The following is a 26,282-nucleotide window of genomic DNA, read 5'->3' as shown; positions in this document are numbered from 1 at the left end:
ATTTACATTCAGCGCAACAGGTTTCGGGTTCTCTTCAGTACAATCCGGGATCTCCTGTTTCAAGCCATATTGTCTCATCACTCGAGCAGGCGATTAGAAGACCAGCATTGTGAGGCTTGGCACCCTCAAAGCTGTGGAACCAGGGGCATATCTCATAGCAGCAATTCCCCACCAAGGAACTACCCACCTTATACAAGATTCAATCCCAGAGAGTGCGCATCTCCACTCGTCCAATGAAAGCCGGCCATACAACATGGGTCGCACAGTGAATCCCTTTCCATTATAGCTCTCCATGTTCTCCGGTGGTGCCACCAACATGAACCTCTCCATAAGCCAAACCTTGGGGAGTATACAAGAAATGCATTTCAACATTCAACATTCAAAATTCAGATACAAGTACAAATTCAAAATGCAAGAAGGCTCCAGATTCTTACTTGGAGTAATATCGGACTTCCCGGCGGCAGAGAAGAGGGGTCCGACTTCAGCATATCAAGGTCCATCAATGTTTCGCCCACCACGAGCGGCATTGGGTCCCGACCACTAGCAAACTGCTCTACAATCTCTATTAGGGAGGCATCACCATTGCCAAACCCCTGCCTCGAAAAGAGGAAGCGAGCGAATATATAAAAACTCAAGGCTCTCAGGCGGAAAACTTTGGGAACGTCAAGCCCAGCAAAGTAGGTGACAAAGAGGGACAAGTCCACCCCTCTGCCATACACTCAAAAGTGGGGGCTTCAAGCCCAAATATCTTTCAAAGCTCAAGAAAAAGTGTTCTTCAACACTGGGCATGCATGGCTCCAGCATCATGGGCCACCCCAATATGGCACTAAATTCCTCAGGGAGGGGACATACCTCATTATTTCCAAAGTGGAAGACATGATGATTCGGGTCCCAAGCCTCCAGAGCAGCAAGAATGAAGTGCAAATCCAATTTTACAAACCGGAAAGAGACGAGCACCCCAAGATGCATGCCATCAAGCTCCCTTTTCTCCAATTTGCCTAGCGAACCAAGCCACGAGTTCAAGGCACTTTCAAAGGACACAGCCATATTCTCTTTTCTTTTCGTGAGGAAGCAATATGCAATGATAGCAGGGAAGGATTGATGCAAGAAGTGATCCGACAACCTCCCTATTTATACAAGAGTCGGCTTGCACGACAGCCCACGGGCGCTAGGCGCCGAGCCCGCGCTACGCGCAGGGAGCCTGCACCAAAGGACAAGGCCACCGTCCTCTTTTATGACTCCGGGTACACACTCTTTAGTGTTTCGGACAGCAGACTACAACCACCATTATTCAAGTTTCCAAAGCCGCAAGCCGCGCAATTTCAAGCAGTCCGGATCAACGCTTCGGGCAGATTTCGGGTCATTTTTATTCAAAATTCAAGCATTCTAGTCCTAGATCGGCGTCCTAAGTCGAGTCTGCATATGCATAAGCAAAAGTTGAATATACTTTGACCTGCGCTTTTCCTAACCAAAAAACCGCAGTCAAAGTGGGGGCTTATAGTGGGTATATACACCCGAAAAATGGGCAAATTTTTTCAAAATTTTTTTGCAAATTTATCATGCATGCATATAGCTACAAGATTTCAAGGCACACACAACGCATGCAAGTTCAAACATTCAAACATACAAAAGTCAATCTTCAAAAATTTCAAGCCAATTCAACCATACAAAATTCAAGTTTCAAACCATACAAACCCATACAAATACAATACAATCCAGCCTATACCAAATCAACCCAGGCAAGCTGGAACTCGCTGCCATGCAGGGTCAGTCTGAATCCTCATCAACAGTGATATCAACCATTGGTGCCTTGTCCCTGTTACGCCTCCTAAGGCACTCCAAATCCCGATCCAACTCCATCCCAAGGGTACTAGGATCTTGCTCCGAGATACGAAGTGTGCCAGTGGAGGGATGAACTCCCTGTTGAGGAGAGGAATACTGATAAGGCGGCGGCATCGGCATATATTGGTACGACCCAAACATCGGAGCCTGGCGCATCCTCTCCATCTCTGCATAGTAAGCCCATGAATCTGCACCCCAAGGCTGAGGACCACTTCCTCCGAAGTAGTAACCAGGGGAAGAAACAAAAGGCAGTGAACTGCCAGCACCTCCAAATGAATGCCTGGTGGGATCTACATATACAAAAGGGGAAGCTCCCCGCTCAGCATCAGAATGCCTCTGATGAGCACCAGCACCGGACCCCTGTCCCAGCTCCAAGCTCGGTCCCTCCTGCCTCAAGGACGCCTCCGCCTGAGGCTCTCTGTCAACGGAATCTCTACGGTTTCGACGGCGCTCCTATACAAAATACAATTTCAAGAATCAACATCCAAATTCAAATTTCCAGAATACAAATTTCAAGATCAAGTAATGCACCTCTCTGTTCCGGCCAGAAAGCTTCCGGGTCAGCTTGGCACAATGCCTCTTCCAAGAATCAAGCAAGAGCATCCAACGACGCACCCTCGCCCGGGGCGCCTGCATACAAAATCCAAGATCAATTTCCCAATACAAGATTACAAACAGTTTCAAAAATGCAACAGTACTTACAGCGGCGTAATGCTTAGGTACAGCATCATATGATTTCCTGTGCGGAGGAGAAGCCAAAGGGATGGTCTCCACCACCTCTTCCCCGTCCGAGTTTTCATAGCGGAGGATCCTATCAGCATGGGGGATGTCCTCAGGATCAACCTCCTCCTCCTACATACATTCATGCAATCAATACAAGAGCTAGTACAAGAATACAAGAATACAAGATACAAGGTTCAAAAGCTCACCGGCGGTACGAAGCGTACTGGTGGGGCCAGCCTCCTCAAGAAGTCATCATAGCTACCCTTCTTGTGTACAAACTCCCTCCAAGAGCGGAAAACTGCATCGCCTTTAGCCTCCGCATAGAGCCGGGCAAGATCTTCATCTAGAGCCAGCATGGACTCCAGTAGGTCCTTGGGGACAAGCCTATCCCCCGAATGGTGTTGAAGGGACACTCGCTCCCCCAGATACCACATGTGGAGGTACACCCCTAAAAGCAAAACCCGCCGCCCAGACAGGAAATGGGCACGAGCAGCCGAGGCAGGTACAGCCGCGTTGGCAAAAGGACGCCATACCACCTGCAAAACAAGCAAATCAGGCAACAGTACAAATACAAATACAAGAGAGCAAGCCAGTACAAAAGATTACCTCATCACCGGGTAGAACTCTCCAAGCTCTGCGAGAAGCCGCCAAAGACACACTCACGCGCACCGCTCCTATCCAAGAGGCATCATACGGGTAAGCCGCATCCCTAGTACGATCCGACGCCAAAGTCGGAAAGTGCTCATATATCCAAATCTTTCAAGAAGCAAGCAAAACATCAGTCAAGTTCAAAATACAAGCATACAAATACAAAGTACGAGGTACAAGGAGTCTCAAGTACCTGAAGCACGCTCCACAGAGCAGCCATGCTCGGGTCACTCCCCAGCGCAGTCCGGGAGGCCCGCTTCATCTCATACAAAAGGTGGCTATATGCCAAGCTACCCCAGTTATAGCTCGAAACAGCTCTCAAGTTCCGCAGAACGGACAAGAATCTGATGTGCACCCGACTGTTCCTACTCGGGGCCATCACTCTACTCACCAAGGCTAGGAGGAAAAGCCTAACCCTCTGCTCCGCGGATACACCCACACCGCAGATAGCCTCCACGATCACCGTTACGGAAGCGTGGGAATCGTCATCTGACAAGTCAGCAACAGGGTCGAGCAAGTCCCTGGCAGCGGCCGAGCGCCACGTCAACTCAGAATCAAAGGTCACATTCCTCTCAGAAAAAGGAAGACCTATAATCATGGAAAACTCGAAAGGGGTAATGGTGATCTCCCCCCATGCCATATGGAAAGTGTTGGTGGTATCCCACCATCGCTCCAACAAAGCCCACAGCCGGTGTTTAATCCCCGTTCTCCTCGAAGAACCTCCCATGGCACGCCAAAAGTCAGCCAGACCCGTCTGCGACCAAATCTCCATAGCCTCCTCATCAGCACGAAGAGCTTTAAAGGCCCTCTGAACCTCCGCCAAGGACCAGAAAGTACGGAACGGCTTTCCATCAGCCTACAGGTAAACGAGTTAGCTCAGAACCTATACAAATACAAAATACAAACCCAAAACACAGTACAAGACTCACCATGCCAGCGCGAGGCCGCTGAGACAAGTGCCAATCCGGCCGAAACACCAGGTCGGAAGGGGTCCAACCAGTACCAGCAAAAGCAGGCGCATCTCGGGGAACCATACCCCCATCTGGCACGTTTATTGCAGCCGCTTCATCATCCGAAGCGTCCTCCTCAGCAGCTCGAACCACCGACGATTCGGCGAGCTTCCTCCGAGTGTGACGAGGCATACTAAATCAAGTGGAATACAAAGTGTCAACGGAGCTTGGGTCCGTTGGGAATACGGGTATACACATGCATCTCCAAGTACAAACAGATGAATATTTCAAGAATATAAAGTCCAAAAAATACAACTACTCAGGCGTCCAACTCCGAACAGACCCAAGCTCCGGGAAAGTCAGTCGAAATTTCAAAAATCTAAGGGCCGGTAAAAAGCTCTCATCCCCAGCAAAGCACATCCCCAACGGATCAACTCCGGGAATTCAAATTCAAAAATTCCAATTCAAAAATTCAAGACTCAAAAATTCAAGATTCAAAATTTTCGATGCCAAGCTCCGTCCTGAACTGAAGGCGGAAAAGTACAAGTACAAACCGGCGTCATCACCACCCCATCGAGGTAGACTCTTATCTTTTTTTCTAAAGCCTGTTTTATGCAGGTACCGGCGTACAAAGAATGGTCTCGATTTCAAAACATCTTTATCATTCTCCGCCCCTTTCGAAATACTTTGACTTGCGCTTTCCTAACCGAACGCTCAGTCAAAGTGGGGGCTTCTGTAGACACCTAATTTGTGTCTCCCCTTTGGGATGATGACGATACCATTATCCTTACTAGGTGATTGGAATAACTCCAGGCGGAAATCCCAATTGCTAAGAATATCTCCAAAATTCAAGGTCCAAAATCCAATCCCCGAGGCCGTTCCCCTCCCGGAACTCGGTACAAGATACAACTTTCAAAATCCAATTTCAAAATCCAAATACAATCTCAACTAGTAGACCATCCCATTGGTTTTATTAGGCCTTTTCCACTCAAAATCATATAAGGCAAGTCAAATTCGGGCGCCGACCCACAAAACCGAGCATGCCGGATCCCGTCCCGTAAAACCGTAATTCAAAACCCAAGAAAGGCTTGTTTTTAGACGCTAAACAATGCCTTAACCTCCAAGCATATACAAAACGCCAAACCTAGTACAATTCGTACAACAGGTACAACACTACAAGACGAAACAAGGACGGAGCCTGCGTCCTTGCTTTGGCGGCATTCAAACCACGTCAGCAGCGCACTGCGCTGGCGTGTGCTGGCGCCTTGCACCCATTCCTCCTATAAATACTCCTCATTTTCAGCATCATGGGGAGGAGAACAACGATACAACGTCGTAATTCTGACATTACGCCTCAAAATATAACTCAAAACTCCCTCAAAAACACATACAAAAATTCCTAAATTCTAAGCAATTGGGAGCTCTTGCCTAAACCTAAATAGGTAAATCCGAATCCCATTTCAATCAACCATGTTGTTTTGATTTCAAATGATTATCAAGTTGGTGTTTTCCTCATTAAAAACACCACTTGCAACAATCATACATGTTTTTCAAAAATACAAAATGCAAACTTTCAAGATTCAAGGATGTTCAAAGTTGCTTGCAATCATCTCTTTGAACTAGAATCACCTTCAAGTATGGAGTAATCAAAGATGACACCTTTTAACATTTAAAGGTTTAGTCTTTTGAGATTCAAAACTCCATTTTTCAATATACAAGTTCAAGTTTTCAAATTTCAAGATCCCACCATGTTTAGAGTTGTTCATGACTACCTCTCTAAACTAGGATCATTTCAAGTTCTAATTTCAATCATTTCAAGTTCAAATTTCAATCATTTCAAGTTCAAACATTTCAATATTCAAGCTTTCAATTTCAAGTTTAATATGCAAAATCTAGGATATTTGGGTTGAGCAACCTCTCCCAAGTTGAGATTTTTGGCTTTGAATTCGTATCGGGCGCACTTATTTTTAAGGAGCCGCTTGGCGTTCGAATCTCATGTGCCCAAGTACAAGTTTCAATTATGCACCTTTCAATATTGCAATTTCAATATCGCACCTTTCAATATCGCACTTTCAATACCGCAATTGCAATACCGCAATTTCAATTCCGCACTTTCAATTCCGCATCTTTACTTGCCTAGTCCATTTCTAGGCAATGTGGACCTACTCCCTAGTCCATTTCTAGGGGGTCTTGTATTTACTAATTCCGCACTTTATTTAGTATTGTGATGTTGGTTTATTTGCTTTATTGCTTTCATCACCGCACATGCTAAATACAACAAAATATAAAGGTTACATCACGCTTAACAAAGATAATTTCTTGGAAAAACCGGCCTTAGGTTCCTTAAATTAATCTTTAAAGCAAAGTGACCACCATACAAAGTAGAGATTCTATTTGCTCTAAATTCAAACCCATATAGTCTAATCTAGGGTATATTTTCGAAAATGTTGTGCCAATGTACTTGAATATTTCTAAAGCTCGCGGAATAAGCATTTCGTTCCCGTGCCCGGATCTCACCCATCCGTTTCGAGGATTCAAAGCCTTATCCAAAATAGAGTCACTTGTGGTATTTCCAATTTAGACTAAAAACAATGTTTGGTGGCGACTCCTTCGAGGTACAAAAATTCTATGGTTCTCTAAAGAACCGCGCCCCCCCCCCCCCCCCTTGTAGAACGGGAAGTACAAAAAAATACCCCCTACAAAGGCCGTAAGAGAGGTTAGAGTAAAGGTGAACCAGGATCTTTACTCAAGATTGGATACAAAAGAAGGGGAAAAGGACATCTATAGACTTGCTCGAATGAGAGATAGAAAGATGCGAGACATCGAGAGGAATAATGTGTGAAACATGTTGATCAAAAAGTTTTGGTGGGAGATAAGGAAATCAAGGATAGATGGAGGTTCTACTTTGATAACCTTTTCAACGGGGATCAAGGGCGCGATAATGGGGATACAAATATCCCTCGGGATATGGTTAGCCTAGACTTTATGCGAATAATTCAAAAGAGATAAGTCGAAATGGCACTGAAAAAGATGGGACGCAAGAGGATAGTGGGGCCCGATGGTATACCTATCAAAGTCTGGAGATGCTTGGGAGAGAGAGGGGTTGGATGGTTAACAACTCTTTTCAACAAGATTTCGGAAAGTAATAGGATGCCATTAGAGTGGAGGAAAAGTACTATCATCCCCTTGTACAAGAATAAGGGTGATGTCCAAGATTTTGCCAACTATCGAGGAATCAAACTAATGAGTCATACTATAAAACTTTGGGTGCAGATTAATGAACAAAGATTGAGTAGAAATGTGAAAATTTCGGAGCACCAGTTTGGATTTATTCTTGGGAGATCGACTATGGAGGCCATTCATCTTATAAGGCAACTAATGGAGAATTATCGAGATAAGAAGAAGGATTTACATATGGTTTTCATTGATTTGGAGAAGGCGTATGATAAGGTACCAAGGGAAATTCTTTGGTGGGTATTAAGTAGGAAAGGAATCCCGAGGAAATATATTGATATCATCAAGGACATGTATGAGGGAGTTAGCAAGAGTGTGAAAACTAGTGTAATTGGTAAGACCGAAGAATATCCCATTACGATTGGAGTGCATCAAGGTTCCGCACTTAGCCCGTTTCTTTTTTCTTGGTGTATGTTGGACTTTGTTAGTTGTTGTGTTATTATGTCCTTGCTTGAGATGGATTTATGAGCATGTTAGATGGAATTAGGCTGGTCTTTCTTGCGTTTTCCCTGGTTCCAAACCCCAAGGAAAAGTGTGATTCATGGTCTATAGTTAACCGTTCACACCGGAAACGCGCCCTTTGACACGGAAAGTCACTCGTTCTTCGTGTTCACCTTAGGAGTGTGCCTATAGTGTGTGTTGAGCCTCATTTCTATTTATCTAGTTTTCATCGGAGCACCGGGAACCTAGGTAAGGAATAGGAAATGTCAGGTTATGACAAATATAAAACATATATTTCATGCGGAAAAACCATAAAGCCAGGAATCCAAATTAATTGTCACATAGTCATGCAATTAGCATAATTTAGGATACATACATGTGACGCGTGCCTTCCCTAGCTGCTCCCGAACCGAACAAGAACAAGTTTAGGACTCCAAATGTCGCCCCTCCGTAGATAGTCCACAACACGTTCGAATCCGCCTTAGATTCAACCAACTAGGATATTCTCTAAGGTATTATGTTTTATTCGAAAGCTTAATTGCTAATTTAGGAAAATTATTAAATTCGTACTTGAACTTAACTATATGAATAGATATTAATTGTTGTGTATAAATTGTGATTATGAACCACGTATTTATAGGGAAGAAATATCGAACTTAGATTTCCACTAGGATTCAAATAACTAATTCTATCAGGATTCTAGTTAAATTAATCCATTAGAATTTAATGTTTAATCAAACACAAAACATTTAATTCTTATGGAATTAGGAAAACGATTTAATCAAGCAATCCTAAACGACCAAGGAATCGGTCGTACGTAGCATTGCACACACACACGCATCTCACATGGGCGTCGGTACGCGGCTCGGCCCAAGGCAGGCGCTAGCAGCACGCGGCCCATCGTGGGCGCTGCTGCTGGGCCTCGCCTTGCTCGCTTGCGGCTGGCTGGCCTTTGCCTTGCTCGCTGATCGCGGGCTTCACTGGCCTTGCTGCGCGCGGGATTCGCTAGGCACGGGCCTGGCTTAGTGCTGGGCCTTGCGTCTAACAAGCTCGTCCGACGATCGTTTCGCGCCGCGCTTCCGATTCGTTTTCCGATTTCGGAATTCATTTCCGATTCGAATAATATTTAATATTTCCGATTCCGGAATTTATTTCCGTTTCGAACAAATATTTAATATTTCCGATTCCGACAATATTTCCGATTCCGGTAATATTTCCGTTTCCGGCAATATTACCGATCCCGGCAATGTTTCTATTTTCGATAATATTTTCCGATACGTACCATGTTTCCGTATCCGGCAACATCTACGACTTGGATAATATTTATATTTTCGTTACGATCCATATTTCCGTTTCCAGCAATATCATCGTTTCCGGAGTATTGATATTTTGCCTTTTGACGATTTCAGCTCCCACTGGAACCGAGATCCGTCGATTCCGAATATTCATAAATAGAGTATTTAATTCACTTAATACTTGATCCGTTCACGTACTATTTGTGTGACCCTACGGGTTTAGTCAAGAGTAAGCTGTGGATTAATATTATTAATTCCACTCGAACTGAAGCAGCCTCTAGCTAGGCATTCAGCTCACTTGATCTCACTGAATTATTAACTTGTTTAATTAATTAATACTGAACCGCATTTATTAGACTTAGCATTGAATGCATGCTTGGACCAAAAGAATTATTTCCTTCAGGAAACACAATCTCGATTCTTTGATCCGGTCGCATGCATTGTGACCCTCGGGTGGGCATTGTCTGCGGTAGTGCACAATGCCCCCTAAACTAACTAGTAAGTCGCATTGGGTTCATGTATGAGTGGAGTAGAGATACTTTCATTTGTCATGGTTATACTAGGAGGAATCCCCCTCCCTAGCCCTATATATCCCTTAATATAGATACCCCATTTGTATAATCATTGACAAGTTTTGCAAACAACCCTCAATCAACAATTGTTTATTTGAACTGAAGTGTGATGGTATAGAAAACGCTTGATCCCCGAGAGTTCGGCCTCATACTTACACATTGTCAACTATATTTATTGTAAATTGTAACTGGTGTAGAAAACGCTTGGTCCCTGAGAGTTCGGCCTTATACGTACACGTTGTCTACTATATTTATTGTAAATTTGTAGTCTTAAAGGATTGAGTCAATTCACTAAAATAGTTTAACCACAAAAATTCAGTAACACGTTTAAAGGATTTTAGGTAGGGCAATCCAATATATATTCATAATATATATCCATGTAAATTATTAGACATCCTTATGTCTCCGTAGCCCATGAAGCTAGGTGTTATCAATCAACTTACAAACTTATCTTTTAGTTAGTCGTTTATGTCCTATTTAACGACTTAGACTAGGGACAACTCATAATCATAATATCAATTAACTTAATAGGGTTTTATCCATCAAAATTTTAAGACGATCCTATTTGATGATTATAAATAGTCTGAAATAGTCTAATTTTTCAAAAGAAATTAGAATATTTTTTACCCTTCTTCGTATTTTCCCATTGTTTTCTTTCCATGTTCTGTCTTTTTGTTTCATTTCTGTTGGTTTATTCCCAACTTATCATTAGGTTGTTTTCAATTTATTCTTGGGTTTCCCCTACATTTTCTAGGTTTTTGATTCTCATCCCTTGATGAGAATTTAATTTTAGGGTTTCAATACTTGGGAAGGTAATCTGGATTCATTCGGGTTTAGGGTTTATCATTAACTCATCGATCAAAATAATTCGTGCGCGGGTTGCGAATAGCTCTACTTGAAAAGACGCAAAATCTCAAAAAGCACTGCTCACGTGAAGTTAGAAACGGTAGAGTACGAGTTGTCCGTTAGGATGTAGAATAGTAACTGTTGATTGAAAGACATGTATTTTCTCTTATATGTGATATACATATATGTTTTATCATTATAGATGTCGCATGACTGATTATTATTGAAATTGTTTTTTCCCATCAAAATAAAAATTAAATAAAACTTACTTGAAATATTATTGAAGGGTCGGGTGGATCATATTTTATGCTAGTTAGGTTGGTTTCTTTGAGTTGAATCGGTATTCACAAGCCTTTCATTTTTTACAGGGAGGAAAAAAAAGAGTACGTGGTTAATCCAAGTCCACGAATAAAGGCTAATAGTCTTTGATCATCATTAAGCTCTGTACAAACTCAACAAAAAAATAAATTCCAAAGAAATGTCAGACACAGAAATCCAAGTAGATTGGTCTGCAATCCCAGATGACATCCTGGTTAAAATTGCAGAAACTCTGACAATCTACTCCGATTACATCCGGTTAAGAGCAGTTTGCCTTAACTGGAGAAAGTCTCTTCCTTTTACTCCACCTTACACTCTCCCATGTCAACTTCCATGGCTTCTCCTCCCTCCTCCTACCTCTATAACCCCTCACTACGACTCTCGTCGAACATTCTACAACATTCTCAGCAACAAACTCCACACCTTCTCTGTTTCAGAATCATCCTACCCTCGCCGTATTCTCGGTTCATCCCATGGCTATCTTATACTAACCTCTGGCACACCTGAGGTGTTCTGCCTAAATCCTGTTACCAAATCCAAAGTGCACCTACCACCACTTTCTACTCTTCCTGGAGTTGTCTCCTTTAATTTTTCAAATGTTGGTCGAGAATACTTTGTTCAAGATCAGCTAACTGGTCAAATTTACCCTCTTGAACTGAAGCAAATGAGGGATGATTTCATTCGGAAACTCGTTCTTTCTTCTCCTTCCAATGGGTTTGCTTTCGCTATTACCACTTCCTTCCTTTGTAAAACAACTGAAATGATTTTCTGTACAACCTCTGAGGATCACTGGGTGTGGGTTCCAGTTTCGAATTTTACTGCTGAAGATGTGATTTACTGTGAATCTCAAGGGTTGTTTTATGCTGTTAATGGTGTTGGGGATGTTGGGAGTTTTCGAGTTAGTATTGGTGGGGTTTGTGATGTAACCATTTGGCAAGCTGTGAATTTGATACCATGTGATCTGCGGTATTTGGTATGGTATAATGGTGAACTATTGCTGTTGACTCGACGTTTGGAAACAGAAGTTGATATCAGGACGTACTGTGAGTTGTACAGGACCGTTGGGTTCGAGGTGTACAGGTTTTGTGAGTATGAACCTGGACGTGTTTGTTGGGAGCCGGTGATAAGCTTGGGTGATGGAGTGGTGTTTGTAGGTGAGAGTGCGTCGTTGGCGTTGTCATCCTCAGATTTTCCTGGTTGTAAGAAGAATTGTGTTTACTTTACAGATGATTATTGTAACAGTAATGATGTTGGGGTCTTTGATTTGGAGGAGAAATGCATTCATGCATTGCCTTGTTTTCCAGATGATGCCAGTTTGCCTTTGTATTGGGGGTCACCCATATGGATTACTCCTAATCCGCACTAATTAGTACAATGTAATCTCTTGTAACACCAAATTTATGCAATGTTTTTACCTTGTACCAAGATGATGCTAGTTGCGTGATGGCGCTGTATTCATAGATACTCAGAATCAGGTAAAAGTGACAAGTGATGTCTGTTATAAAGTGTCAGCCAATGAGACAAGGTGCAAAACAATAAAATTAACCAAACAATATACATAAAAAGTTTTCACTAACCAGATGCTTTCCCTCTTCAGAGATAAGAAGTTAAACTTGGAGTAAAGTATGAGCAGATGTTACATCAATTATAAGAAAAGGCACGAGAAAAATGCTTCTGTTTTACATCATCACTTCAATTATGCTACTCTCTCTCCGTCAGTAATCTATGATTGCAATTCTTATTTGATACTCCCTCCGTATTTATTTAAGAGATACACTTGTCTTTTCCGGCCGTATTTATTTAAGAGATATACTTGCTATTTTTAGTAACTTATCAACCCACTATCTAATTAAATAATCTATTTAATATATCTTATGTCCCACCACTCTATTAAACAAATAATTTCATAACTACACCCCACCTCCCACTCTCTAAAATTTATGGTCCCCACTTGTTTTACTTATTAAAATATCTACCCAACTCCACTTGTTTTATTACTTTATTTCATTCAATTCTTCTTCTTAAAACCCGTGCCCAGCCAAGTGTATCTCTTAAATAAATACGGAGGGAGTATCTCGGAGATTTCCCCCTAGCTTTATCTGAAGTTCTGTACACAAACTGACTAAACAAACTGCAGTATGAAGGGGAAAAAAAGCTTTCAAGTTCATTTGATAGGTGTGATGAATCATGAATCATGAATCATGGAACTCCAGGTCTCGGGCATTTTCAAAACTTCCATTTTAGATTCAAGTTTACGTAAATTCTTTTTTTACAAAAATCAAAATACACTCTATCTTTTCATTTTCCCTTCAATGCCTATGACTGCTTTCCTCCCCTTCCTAATAGCTTGACCACCTCCGGCCCTCACCCACCTACCAGCAATCCATCATCCACCGAAAAATTCATAGGAGTAGTGACATTTCCGAATACCCAACTCAATTTAGCGAAGGATGTGTCCAATACCCTCTAACCCCTACCAGCGATCCATCATTAACACACAAATCATAAGAGTAGTAGCATTTTCAAACATTCAACTCCATTTGGTGAAGGATGTGTCCAACACGGAAACACCCTCCCCCCTCCCACTATTGACTATACCTTAAGATCTAAATGACAAATATAGCAAAGTTAATCATACAATGTATCACCTGCAACGATCCAACAGTACCCAACCACCATGACCAGTCAGCCACAGGCCCATAGCTGCTGAATCGTAATAGGAAACTGCACCACTTCTGCAACTTTACTGTCAAAAACAATCTTTACTCTCAGCCACACGTTCAACATTGTAATGAAAATTATTCAAGGATGGCTGATAATCCACTAGCACACACTTGGAAAGTTCAGGTTTTGGGGTTTACACACCACTAGATTAAGTTAGCCTTAGGGGCCGGTGTACGGCCAACATCGGGCCAAGAATGGAATAGATCCAAACAAAAAAATGTGTCAATCGTTAGCTAAAAGTTTCGCCCGCCGTTCAGGTTTTGGGGTTTACACACCACTAGTTTAAGTAAGCCTTAGGGGCCGGTGTACGGCCAACATCGGGCCAAGAATGGAATAGATCCAAACAAAAAAATGTGTCAATCGCTTAGTTTAAAAAGGCGCAAGGCGCACTAAGGCGCACAAGGGCCATGGAGCCTAGGCGCAAGGCGCAAGGCTCAGGCGCGCGCCTTTTGGATACAAGGCGCACATAATTTTCTAATAAACCTGAAAGTTCGGTAAAGAAAAAAATTAACATTATTTATACTCAAAACAACATATTTCTATTGGAGTGCCATATTTTCTTGCCGGTTCACAAACATTGCGTGATCCCGTCGATGGAGTGCCAAAATTAGAACCTTCCATAGTAATTACAAGCTGGAAATATGAAAATTAACTCATATTATGCTACTTCCACTACCCAAAAAGCTAAGGTTGTAGAGATATGACTGTTGATAGGTCACATGGGGTGTGTTTATATCATTAAAAAAGAAAAAAAAAAGGTAAATAAAAGATCCACGTCATCTTATTACGCCTAAAGACTGAAGGCGCACAAGGCGCTGCGCCTTGCGCCTTACCTAAGGCGCACAAAGGCGCACGAAGGCGCGCGCCTGGTTGACATCAGTGAGCCTGGAGAGCTCAAGGCGCCGAAGGCTGAGCCTAGGTGAGCCTTGCGCCTAGGCGCGCCTTGGGCGCGCTTTTTTAAACTAAGGTCAATCGTTAGCTAAAAGTTTCACCCGCCTCCCCCTGCCAGGCAGTATGCATCCCCAAAAGAAGGGGGAAGATTGGAAGAATACCTTCATCATTACACTGCTATATTACTATTTCTACCTAACCTCCATGTATCTGAATCTTTCATATACTATCACGGTATCAGCACCAATCTTCTCCCCCACCATAAAAGTAACAAAACATTTTCCTTAATTACAAGTGACAGAAACTGCAACATCAGTAGAAGTAGGTTACAGTTGGAGCAATGAGAAATGGAACCACTAGTGCCACATACAAGAGCTGAGTTTTACAGAGCCATCACTGCAGCTGTAGAGTTTATTTTGAAATATCAAATGGCAGTGAAGATCTGTACGGCAACGACACCAAAACCGTATATACAATGAACCAGATGCTGTACTCTAGCCTCCACTAACCAGCCTACCATTTGTCAGAACCATAAAATCGTAATATGAGAATACATCAGTTATGCTAATTCAGTGTCCCGGAACAATCCCCACTTTTGGACACATATCCTACACTTCATAGTAATCAGTAAACTATTCTACCTGCAGTTGAGTCTACTATTTATTGTCTTTTAGAAAATATTTGATTTTCGGGTTAAAAGTTTAAACACTCCTAGATTAAGAAATTAAGGGAGTATGGCCAACACCATCCCAAGGAATGGACACAGTCCCACAAAATAGGTTCATATGAATAAGCAATTACGTGATAGACTGAGAATCATAATTCCTTTCATGTCCTTGCTAGGAGCATCTCTAGAAACAACTAACCCGATAGCCCGAAGGCTAAGGAGAGTAATCAATAAGGAGGACCCAGCTGATATCCACAACAGCCAAAATTGTTCATCGAGGTCGCAATTATGTGCATGTTTGGTATGAATGTTAGAAAGGGAGTGGAATGGAAACAAATAAGAAAGGGAAAGGGTAATATTAACTATTACTATTATGATATTATCACATATACTTCCAAATGTTCTGGTTAAGCTTTCTATACAAACAATCAAGCATCATGGAATTTATCTCAAACAAGGGAAGAAAATTCAAATTCCCATCTTCCCCTTACACTTCTTCCTTTCTTAACAATAATGACACGAACACTACCATATACCACGTTAATTTATCAGGGAAATCTATAGAAAACATGGTAACCAACAATACAGGCTCAATCACACAATGGATAACCCAAACATTATCCCCCACAACTAAAAAAAGGTAAAAAAGTAGTGGTCGGCCACAACGTCGAGTGGAAGCCTAACCGTAGCAGATATATGAACATGAACAACAAGGCAGCTACTCTGCTGCTCTGCATTGACACCAAATGCCTTAAATCCAACTCATTTATCTCAATTCTATCCTCGGTCTCTAAGGGATTTTCTCACTGCTAGAGACGAAGAACACTATTAACTACAACTTCAATTTATTTATCAAACTCTTTTGAGCATTTCATCGAACATGTGGCAGACAATGTAGAAAAATTCGAACAACCTAAAAAAATAAGTGTAATTTCATTAACATTCAACAACATATGAACAATTATCAACGAAAATACCAATAATAAGCAATGACCAGAAAAATACAGATGAAAATAGAGCATATTTGAAGCACAACAGCCTAATTAAAAATTATGGTTGATTAAATTCGAAAATTAAACAATAATTCGCAAGGATCTTATTGCACGATTGAAAGAAAATTTCAGGAAAATGTATAAAAAATACAAGTAGAAAACTTACAGAAACGTCTGAATCTTGTGAGATTCAATCGAATATGGGAGTAAAGCTCAAAGGAGAGAGGGGAAGGAGAGGGAAAAGAAGGAGGCGGTGCAGTTGTCGTTGAGGGAAACAGTAATTGTTACCGTGGGATTTAGAGCAGTAACAAAGTAGGGGAATAAATTACCCTTATGACGGTAACGGCTACTATAAACTCTAAACCAAACAAATGTAAAGGGTTATCTTAATCCGTTTTCAACCTAAAAATTTACAAATTTTTCCGGGTGTGGAGTGACAACAGATGAATGTGAAATTATGAGTTTTCGTTGGGATATCTGGTTGGGATCTGCACAACAGAATGGATTAACAAGTCGTGGGGTGGTTCGAGAATCCCCCTCCGATGTTTAAGTAAGACTACTGAATGTAGTTAAGAGATAACTAAACGGTAAGTAAGGAGTGTGTTTACGTGTTTCGTATCTTATCGATGTGTCAGGATGTTTTCTTTTTTGTGTTGTGTTTTCTTGATTGAGGGATGACAAGAGATTTTTGACCGGTACGTGAGGTGTTACGGGACCTGTTCCATGAATGTTAGCGGATGTCACCTCAGATAGCGCCACTAGGGGTGTTCATCGGTCAAAACTTGGACCGGATCGGGCCGACCCAGACCGGACGGAAGATCGAAATTTAATAACTCAAGACCCGAAGACATGAACGATTAAGCTTGGACCGGACTGGACCGGAAAAATCGGTCCAAAATCCGGACCGGACCGGTTTAATTATCATGTTAGATAGCCAGTATAGACTTATTGTGGTTCTAGTATATTATTGTTGATAGTTATTGAGAAATTACTCTAATAATAATATGCTAATTTATTTTTATGTCTATTTGTGGTGATAATTTCTCTTGACTTGATGTTGCTTTGCAGTGTTTGCTGGTACTCTCACAACACTACTAGTGAATTTATTTTTCACTAGGTGGTAGTGTAATGTTTTGTAAAGATGCATAGCAGAAGTGTGTTTTACTATATGTATCCACTATTAAGTTGAGTTCATTGCATTGGATCTTATATTTCATGAAGATAATTGATCGCAACATCTGAAAGAAGATGGTTCATTGTGGGGGTAATGCGATCTCCACTTATCTACGTTTTGATTCACAAGTTTATATGTGTGTTTTTCCAAGATCTATGTGTTTGGTGACAATCTAAGACACATTCGTGTGTGAGACATGAGTTAATGAAACATTTCTTGTGAATATGATACACAATTGGAATATGTGAGAAAATACTTATTCAGAACCTTATATAAAGAATGAAGCATGATTCTTGCTTTACGCGCTGAGGGGAGTGGTTTTAAAATCCATGTGTTGATCCATCCTTAGGGGATGATAACGAGCTAGAGATTAAGGCTCTATCTATGCTTAGCCTCACAGACCTAGGCCTCTTGATTGGATGGTGTCTTGAGAAGTTATGATGGATACATTGTTTAACGTGTTAGCTTCATAGACCTGGTTGGCTTTCCAGTTGGACTGGTCGTGAGATGGTTGGTATGAGCATTGATATGTATGATAGCCTCATAGAACGAGGTCACTCGTGTTAGTGATGTCATGAGATGTTCTGGTTGATTTTCTTGTATCTAGCCTCATAGACCGAGGTCACTTGCCTAAGTGATGTCATGAGATGCCCTTGTAGATACATTTGTTCATGCTTAACTACATAGTCCGAAGTCATTCGAGTTAATGGTGTCATGAGAAGAACTATATAACTAGCCTCACAGACATAGGCCATTCAAGTTAGTGGTGTCGTGAGATGACCGGTGAGTTGTATAGAGGGAAGGATGAGCTTAAATGTTCTTAATGTTCGATTGGAACACCTACGTGAGTGTGAAGGGATAACCTCCTTCTATGAAAGACTGTGTGTATGTCTTACTAGAGCGCTCACTAGAATCCCAAGGTATTCGGGGCCATGTACGAAAGACCATGTCTTTCGTGTACGAGTAACATATGTCGTGTATGGATTTTATTCAGTGACTGCATAATTTATCTTTCCATGAAATATCATGTATATCGTGGAATCGCTCAAGCTCCTATGGCGAGGTATGTGTTGTCGGGTCCACAATGCCACTATGGTTAAAATACTGGCTCAAAAATCTGAAGCATCCAAAAACAAGAGCAAATCCATCTGCTATTTTCTTGACAACTGACATGCATCATGTCTCAATAACAATTATCACATTTTCCCTATTCTATAACAGTTAAAATTTAAAAGTTTAACCCTGATTGTTAAGGGTATAATCCACATGTGAGAATTGGACTAATTATCCCACATTGGAGAAATAGAGAGAGATTGACTGAAATATAAGATTGGTGGAGTTACTCCACGTATCACCGGAACAGATTTCGAGTCCATTCTCTGCACATTAAATACACCGGGTAGCCAAAATAGTGCACCGGTTATAAACTGACACCATCAAGATTCATCACTCTTTTCTTTTTTTTTCCTTTTCAGTGTCTTGGTCCCAATTCAAATCCGTTATAGCATTTCTCTTTGATTTATTGCCAATTTCGATTTTGGTGGAAAAGATTCATTACATCTCCAGAAAACCGGTGTGGTAATACCTTCTTTTGCCATTGTTGAGGCTGCCTACTTTTACTGAGTAGGACTTCGGATATCAGTGTTAATATAATTGCATATTTCTACCAATTTGTACATTTAGTGCATGGAATGTACGGAGTATTGGAAGTAGTCCATGTGCTGCTGAGGAAGATGATGATGCTAATAAGAATGAGGAGATTATTGACACGGCCCGAAACGGGCATGTCAGTGACCCGGGTATGACAAGGGAAGAAAAATGGGCTTCACCGAGGCTTTCACGTTCTTGCTCGAATCTCGAGTCAAGGGAAGTCCTCAAAACAACCCAGTCATTTAAGCAATTACAAGAACTATCAAACACAAATGAAAATGAAGCAAGGTCTCTTTGTTGCAGTCACTCATCAGCACTTACCCACCGAAGTGCAGACAAAGTAATGTTAAAGAAGCACTCTTACAGCCAAATCCTTCCTTCGAGGAGCAAGAAACTATGGTGGAAGCTCTTCCTTTGGAGCCATAGAAACTTGCAGAAACCAGAAATTGCTTCTAAAACAAGAGTATCATCCCTTCTTCTTGCTTCTGTTAACCAGCAAGGTGGGTACTCATCTGATACAATGGAACCAACTCGAGTTAAGCAGCTTAAGAAAGTGGAATCAACAGGTTCACTTTCTGAACAATGCAGTAGTTACAACAAGAGTAGTCATGAAGAAGACAATAATAATGGATTAGAAGGTAGATTTTCTGGGTTATGGCCTCAGAATCAGTGGGTTGCTTTCTCAGGGGAGTCATCTTCTTTAAAGAGGGTTGATGATTGGGTGAAAGACCTTGAGTTTCAGCCTGCAATATCTTCTCTTAAAGAAGGAAATGATGATGATGATGATAATGATGATGATGAGCAAATCGTGTTCCCATCTTCTCCAAAAGCCGATGAATCAATGGTGAAGAATACAACTCACTTTCCCAGACATAACAGCAAAATCAATTTAACAGAGGAACTACTGCATGCTAACAGTGTAATTCAGTCTCTGAATTCATCCTCAACTGTGGCTCATGTATCAGGAATGGGGTTGAAAGTTATCCCCATTATTTCACATTTCTCGAGTCTTCGTTCCATCAATTTATCCAATAACTCAATAGGTAGTAACTTATACCAAAATCTTGTTTCAGATAGAGTGATAGAACACTGACAAAAAGAACTGTTTTTTTCATTTATATTGTGTTGTTTGTTTTGCAGTTCAAATCACTCAAGGATCGCTCCCAAAGGGTCTTCATGTCCTGGATTTATCTAGGAACAAGATCACTACCATTGAAGGATTAAGGGAGTTAACCAGATTGAGGGTACTCGATCTCAGCTACAATCGGATCTCACGTATTGGACATGGTAATTATCAGTCATCTTTTGCTTCAATCACACCATATGTGTTTTGTATATACGCAATGGGTTGGGTCGGAATCAGGTCAACCCATTGATTTTCCAAAACCAACGTGACCTATTTACTTAAACGGGTTGAGATTCTCAACCCAACCCGGCCTGATTATAAACGATTTAACCTGAACTTGTCCGTTTATTTGACTTGAATTTATAACTAAAGGGATAATTTTTTTTTCCAGGAAAATCTCATTGCAAAAAACTAATACTCATTGTATGTACTCCATAGAGATAGAAAAATAAGTATGGATTTTGCTAAATGTTAGTTTAAGTTTTTCATATTTTTAATTTGTAAAAAGCTAAATATACCCACAATTAATATTTTAATTAGGGTTGACGTGACACATTTAGTTATATAGGTTAGGCGGGTTGAAATTTTCGACCCGACCCAACCCATTTAATTAAACGGGATGAAAATCTTGACTCAACCCTTTATTATTGGGTTAAGTTCGGGTCGGGTCGGTGGGTTGGGTCAGCTTTTACCAGCTCTAATTCACACTGTTGGTTAAAATGATCAGGACTTCCAAGCTGCTCACTACTCAAGGAGTTGTACTTAGCCGGGAACAAAATAAGTGAAGTCGAGGGGCTACATAGGCTATTAAAGCTCACTGTTCTTGACCTAAGCTTCAACAAAATAACCACAACAAAGGCACTAGGACAGCTTGTTGCCAACTACAATTCATTACTCGCACTCAACATTTTGGGGAACCCTATACTCAGCAACCTTAGCAGTGACCAGCTTAGAAGAGCAGTTTGCGGGCTTCTATCTAAGCTAGCATACCTTAACAAGCAACCTGTTAATCAGCAGAAAGCTCGAGAGGTTTCAATGGATATTATTGCTAAATCTTCATCGAGAAGCAATAGCTGGAATGCTCGTAGGAAGTCTGTGAAGAAGACGGGTCAAGGTGGGTCGATGTTGTCTGGCAGTGTAAGGAGTAGCGCGAGTGTTGGGCAGAGAACCAGGAATAAGGCGAAAAGGGAATTGAATCAGCAGTCAAGGTTGAAGATAAGGACTACTACTACTACCAGTTGACTGAAGAAGAAGATACTGATTTTGATTCAATTGTGTATAAACATAAGCTCAAGAATGGTTCCTTGTTGGTTTTGTGTCATTGTTTGTCTTCAATTTCTTCAAAATAATGCAACTCCGCCATTTTTCGGGGTGGTTTACATGATGTTTTACCTTCAAGAAAAGCTTCATTGCATGGAACATGACTGTATTTTTCATTGGTGGCATGGAAAAAGAGCAAGCTTTGAAGTAATTTATGTAAACCTGCACTTAATTGATCTCAAATATGACACAAAGATGCTAATGACAATGCAAGTTTCTAACCAAGTACTCCGTACAACTCTATTATGGCAGATTTTCAAAAGGAAAACTTAAAACAAGAGATCCTCAGTTGAATTCAAATCTATTTTGATATCTGTGCATTACACAAGGTAGACATGATAGAAAGGTGGGCCGGGAGGGGCTCGGGTCGGGCCACGACAAAAAAATCTGCCCATTTGGTCGCGCATGGGCGGGCAAGACATCCTGCCGAAATTTTCTGCCCAAGCCGCACTGTTTCTGGCCAAAATAGCTGTCGTTTCGGGCGTGCCTAATTTTATAACTAAATTTTCAATTTGAGTAGTCCAAAACCTGTCCCAAAAATTAAAAAATCGGACCAGGCCTAAAAGTTCTGTCCAAAACCATCTATTTTTCCGGCAGGTTGAGCCGGACCAGCGGCCCAGGCTCGTGATGATCAGGTATACACAAGTCAATACAACATTTCAGATCATGCTCAAAAAATTCTATCAGACTGAAGTTCAGAAACTAGCAAGAAATCGCCATGGCGGAACCAACATTCAGAGATATAGAATCATTCAAACAAACACATCATTTGCTAGAGAAACACAAAAACAGAACACAGTTTAAGTGATTAGCTAAATAAAATCTATTGATCTTCCAAAATTTCAAGCCAAACACCATAAGTTCAAAACTTCTTTTTGTCATTAAACCTTTCTGAAAACTTCAGTATACAAAAATTCATGTTACAGACTTACAGTTGACAGCTAAAATCATCTAAGAGTATCCAATTACCCCATCTTTCTCGCTTGATCAAGCTCAATTCGTCACCATCATTCATTCATACTGTCGCAACACAATTCATCAGGATGCTGCATTTGAGCAAACTTATACAATCTCTCATTAAAATCAACCTGAGGATCTTTCTGAATCAAATTCCCATCTTCATCATACCCATCATTCAGAAAAACAACCCAATTCATCTCAGTACCAGCCAAATAAAACGCCCTACTCTGTTTCTTAAGCATCTGATAAGTATGTTTAGTAAGACTAAACTCCTCCTTAAACTCAACTATATGATGTATAGAACCTTTCTTCTCCAATGTCAAGCTCAAAAACTCATGAATAATCCCAACCCTGTACTTCTCCCCCTCCAAACTCGAAAGTTCATGCTTCCACCCATCTGAATATGGCGAAACTAATGGCAATGTATTCAACAAATTCAACCTCCTCACATCATCTTCCTCCAAATCCAATTCCTTCCCATGTTTTACAGGAAATTTAAATGCTCTCTTTACCTTCTCTTCATCAACCATGAACTCCTTCTCTAATGCGCTAATTGCCAATGCTGGGTCCCACCTCACCAGCTCGAGTATTCTACTACCGTCTTCCCCATTTACAACACGAAAATCATCGGAAAATTTCAACACCCAATCTCTGAAATTCTCAGGAACACCAAACAATGACCTGCAATGGTAAATCTTACTCAACGCCATTCTTTTATCCTTTGACATCATTAACAGCTTCTTCACGACTTTCACCCTCTCTAATTCCATGGATTCCATGATTTTTACCTCCTCCTGGAGTAAATTCTCCATGAATTCGGTAAAACCCAACCACATTTTGTTGTTATCGTGGCGGTAAATTTCGAAGATGAGGGGGTGTTTGGCGACGAATTTGTTGACCTTTCTACCACGGGGGAAACCCAGTTCGCGGTAGAGTTTTCCGGCGTCATCTAAACGGAGGATATGCTCGGGTTGTTTCGCGAGAAATAGTTTGGATCGGGTGAGAAATCGGAGGGAATTATCACGATTGACGAGATTTTCGAAGTGGGTGTTGAAGGAAGAAGGGTGTTGAACGGAGGTGTTGCGAGGGCTGGGTTTCTGGCGTTTTTTCTTGAATTTTTTGGGGGTTTTTGTGATTAGAAAAGAGGTTGAAAATGGGGAAGTTTGGAGGAGAGAGAAAATGGGGGGTTTGGTTTTGGAGAGAGAGTAGGGTTTAAGGGAGTGTTTGGCTATGGCGGTGAAGAGGTGTTTCCAAGCCATGGATGGAGGTTTTGGTGGCGGTGATTTGGTGGTTTCTGGGGTTTTAGGGAGGAGTGAAATGAAGAAATTGGGGAAGAAAAAAAAATTGGGGGAAAGTGAAAAAAAGTCCGACCTGCCGGAATCGAACCAGCGACCTAAAGATTATCTGCAAACTACTACAGTCTTCCGCTCTGCCAACTGAGCTAAGGTCGGATATTAATTAAGAGTTACTAAATTAATTAATTATACCAATTGCAATTTAGAAGTTGGGAATTAAATTCTACTTGTATTTTGAATTTTGCCTTGGTACATCATCCTACACCTTACATCCCTAAAAGATTACCTTGTACTCCGTATTTGTTTTTGGGTGTCGGTTTAAGTTTGTTTCATACCTTAAATGATAAAATTTTCCACTTGTTTTCTCTCTATCTCTCTCCTCATGTGCCCAAAGATAAATTAATTCCCAAAATTTTTATTGACGGGAATTAATAAAAAATTTATCTATGGAACAATTTTTAGAGACGGATGGAATACATAATTCGAAAAAAAAAGTTAGTACTTATAATTGAGTGCTTAGGAAGATGGTAATCATGTGATCGGATCATTTGACTTGGAGATACAAGTATTAGACATTTTACATAAAAATAACAAGAATAAAATTACTACTCCCTCTGTATTTATTTAAGAGATACATTTGCCTTTTTCGGCCGTATTTATTTAAGAGATACACTTGCCATTTTTAGTAACTTGTCAACCCCACCATCTAATTAAATAATATATCTACCCCAACCCCCACCCCTCACTCCCTAAAATGACATGGTCCCCACTTGTTTTTCTTATTAAAATATCTACTCAACCCCATTTGTTTTATTACTTTATTTCATTCAATTCTTTTTCTTAATACCCGTGTCCGGCCAAGTGTATCTCTTAAATAAATACGGAGGGAGTACAATCTAACTTAATCGTGTAACTCAGCTGGCTTAAATTCTACTTTGTATAATGTGGAGGATATGATTGATTGTGAGGAGTTGTTTGTGGAGGTATGTTATGGCTTCATCCTATTGATTGACATCCGAAACCAATCAATATTTTGCCTTTGTCTGTTGAATAATTATGATTTTACATGTAACAGAAATGATATATTCTAGGGTTATTTCATGAACTGACTCTGAGATTTAACAAAAATCGCGAACTACTTCCATGTTTTCTGAAATGTATCAAATGTTAGGTTATGATACATACACTAGTAGAAAACACCCCTGTTGCAGCCCCCTTGTTGCAGCGTACATGTATTAATACGCTTCAACAAGCAGTAGGTCAACGCGGGTCAAACCCTTTAAAGGGTTATTGCAGCGTACAAATTAAATGCCCCCTGCAAAAGAGTTTTTTGCAGCGTACATATTAAAAGCCCCCTGCAATAGCTATATACTGTTGCAGCGTACATGTCATTGTACCCTGCAATAAGTCCGTGTAACAAAATTTATTTGCTGCAATAATATTATTGTTGATTAATGATTTCATTTAACCAAAATGCCTCTCTCAAAACTTTGGAGTTCCCCGCGCTCAACTCTTCCCTCAGTTTTCAATTCCCTCCGTCGTCGTCGAACTCAGAGCTTGCCCGGTCCTGCGCCGCCGTCGAACTCAGCTTGCTCGGATCCGCCGTCACTCTCCTCGCCGGTGAGTGTCTTTCCTCGCTTCCTCGCCACCCGTCGCGTCCTGTACGTTCTCCGCGCTGAACCATGACTGACATAGTCGCTGAAAACTCAGCTAGCTCGGACGGTGGTTCCAAGAAAGAACGGTCTGTTCTTCGGTGCTTGCTCGGCCGTCAATCTAATCGCCACAACAAGTAATTCTCTTCCTGTCCCCTTTTGATTTTCGTTTTCAGAATTAGGGTTTGTACAATTTTTTTTTTTCTTTTTTGCTAGTTGTTCAATTCGTTCTAATTGTATTCAGAATTTTCTCTTTTTCCTCTAATTGAGTCATGAATCAATGAGTCATAAATTTGAGTTAAAGCTATAAACAAGGCAGCTATGAAAAAAATTGACAACTAAATTGACAAGTAGCTTCCATATGAGAAGCTGGTGAAATTAAAATACACTAGAACAGATATGCAACTCATATTAGCAATTGGAGCTGTAGAACACTCAATATTATAACTTATTATTTCATACTCGGGATGAAATGATGCATACTACAAAGCAATAAATCATTGGTAGAACTTGAAATGATACATTCCAGGGCCATAAAACTGTTGTTAGCTTCTACGTGGTTTTCATTGTTAGTAACTTGAAATGATATATTCCCGAGCCATAAAACAGTTGTTAGCAATGCAATCTCCCTGTCTTCCTGAAGTGATAATTAAGTGAAGAAGAATGCGCTTAAGATGTTTGAAACAAGCAGACTGCAGAATACAATTTTTATCATCGTGAAAAAATTTCGATCACCTGTACTTATGGAAGTTCAGTACATCGTCAATGACCAAGTAATTACTCTGATTTAGATGGTTGTATTCATTCGCCATTTTTTATGTTCAATCTACCTGCAACAACATTTAAGTGGCAGTGACGACAAATTAATAGCTAGAATGATGGACAAATGAAGGGGTCTTGGGGAAGGGGTCATGCATGAATTATTTTCATCAAGAGGAAGGTTGAGGCGAGGGGTGGTTGGT

At 40.9% G+C, this 26,282-nt stretch overlaps 3 protein-coding genes and 1 non-coding gene across 4 annotated transcripts; 2 read left to right on the top strand and 2 right to left on the bottom strand.

Moving 5' to 3' along the window:
- The first annotated feature begins 10,929 nt into the window (after positions 1-10,929).
- Positions 10,930-12,471, top strand: LOC110805340 (probable F-box protein At1g44080). Its single transcript, XM_022010931.2, has one exon. The coding sequence runs from the start codon at positions 11,030-11,032 to the stop codon at positions 12,233-12,235; it is 1,206 nt and encodes a 401-aa protein (XP_021866623.2). The 5' UTR covers positions 10,930-11,029; the 3' UTR covers positions 12,236-12,471.
- Positions 12,472-18,550: 6,079 nt separating this feature from the next.
- LOC110779966 (uncharacterized) lies at positions 18,551-21,631 on the top strand. Its single transcript, XM_021984410.2, has 3 exons — positions 18,551-20,010; positions 20,108-20,254; positions 20,821-21,631. The coding sequence occupies exons 1-3, from the start codon at positions 19,119-19,121 to the stop codon at positions 21,333-21,335; spliced, it is 1,554 nt and encodes a 517-aa protein (XP_021840102.2). The 5' UTR covers positions 18,551-19,118; the 3' UTR covers positions 21,336-21,631.
- A 641-nt stretch (positions 21,632-22,272) lies between these two features.
- Positions 22,273-23,826, bottom strand: LOC110775725 (protein WHAT'S THIS FACTOR 1 homolog, chloroplastic-like). Its single transcript, XM_021980357.2, has one exon. The coding sequence runs from the start codon at positions 23,630-23,632 to the stop codon at positions 22,421-22,423; it is 1,212 nt and encodes a 403-aa protein (XP_021836049.2). The 5' UTR covers positions 23,633-23,826; the 3' UTR covers positions 22,273-22,420.
- On the bottom strand, positions 23,739-23,824 carry TRNAY-GUA (transfer RNA tyrosine (anticodon GUA)). Its single transcript is given in 2 exon segments — positions 23,739-23,774; positions 23,788-23,824. It is a non-coding gene; the product is annotated as a tRNA-Tyr (tRNA).
- Positions 23,827-26,282: the final 2,456 nt, after the last annotated feature.

The sequence above is a fragment of the Spinacia oleracea genome, chromosome 5 (assembly GCF_020520425.1).
Source record: "Spinacia oleracea cultivar Varoflay chromosome 5, BTI_SOV_V1, whole genome shotgun sequence".
NCBI lineage: Eukaryota > Viridiplantae > Streptophyta > Magnoliopsida > Caryophyllales > Amaranthaceae > Spinacia > Spinacia oleracea.
The sequence above is the reverse complement of the archived record's forward strand: the minus strand, read 5'-3'. Positions and strand labels throughout refer to the sequence as shown.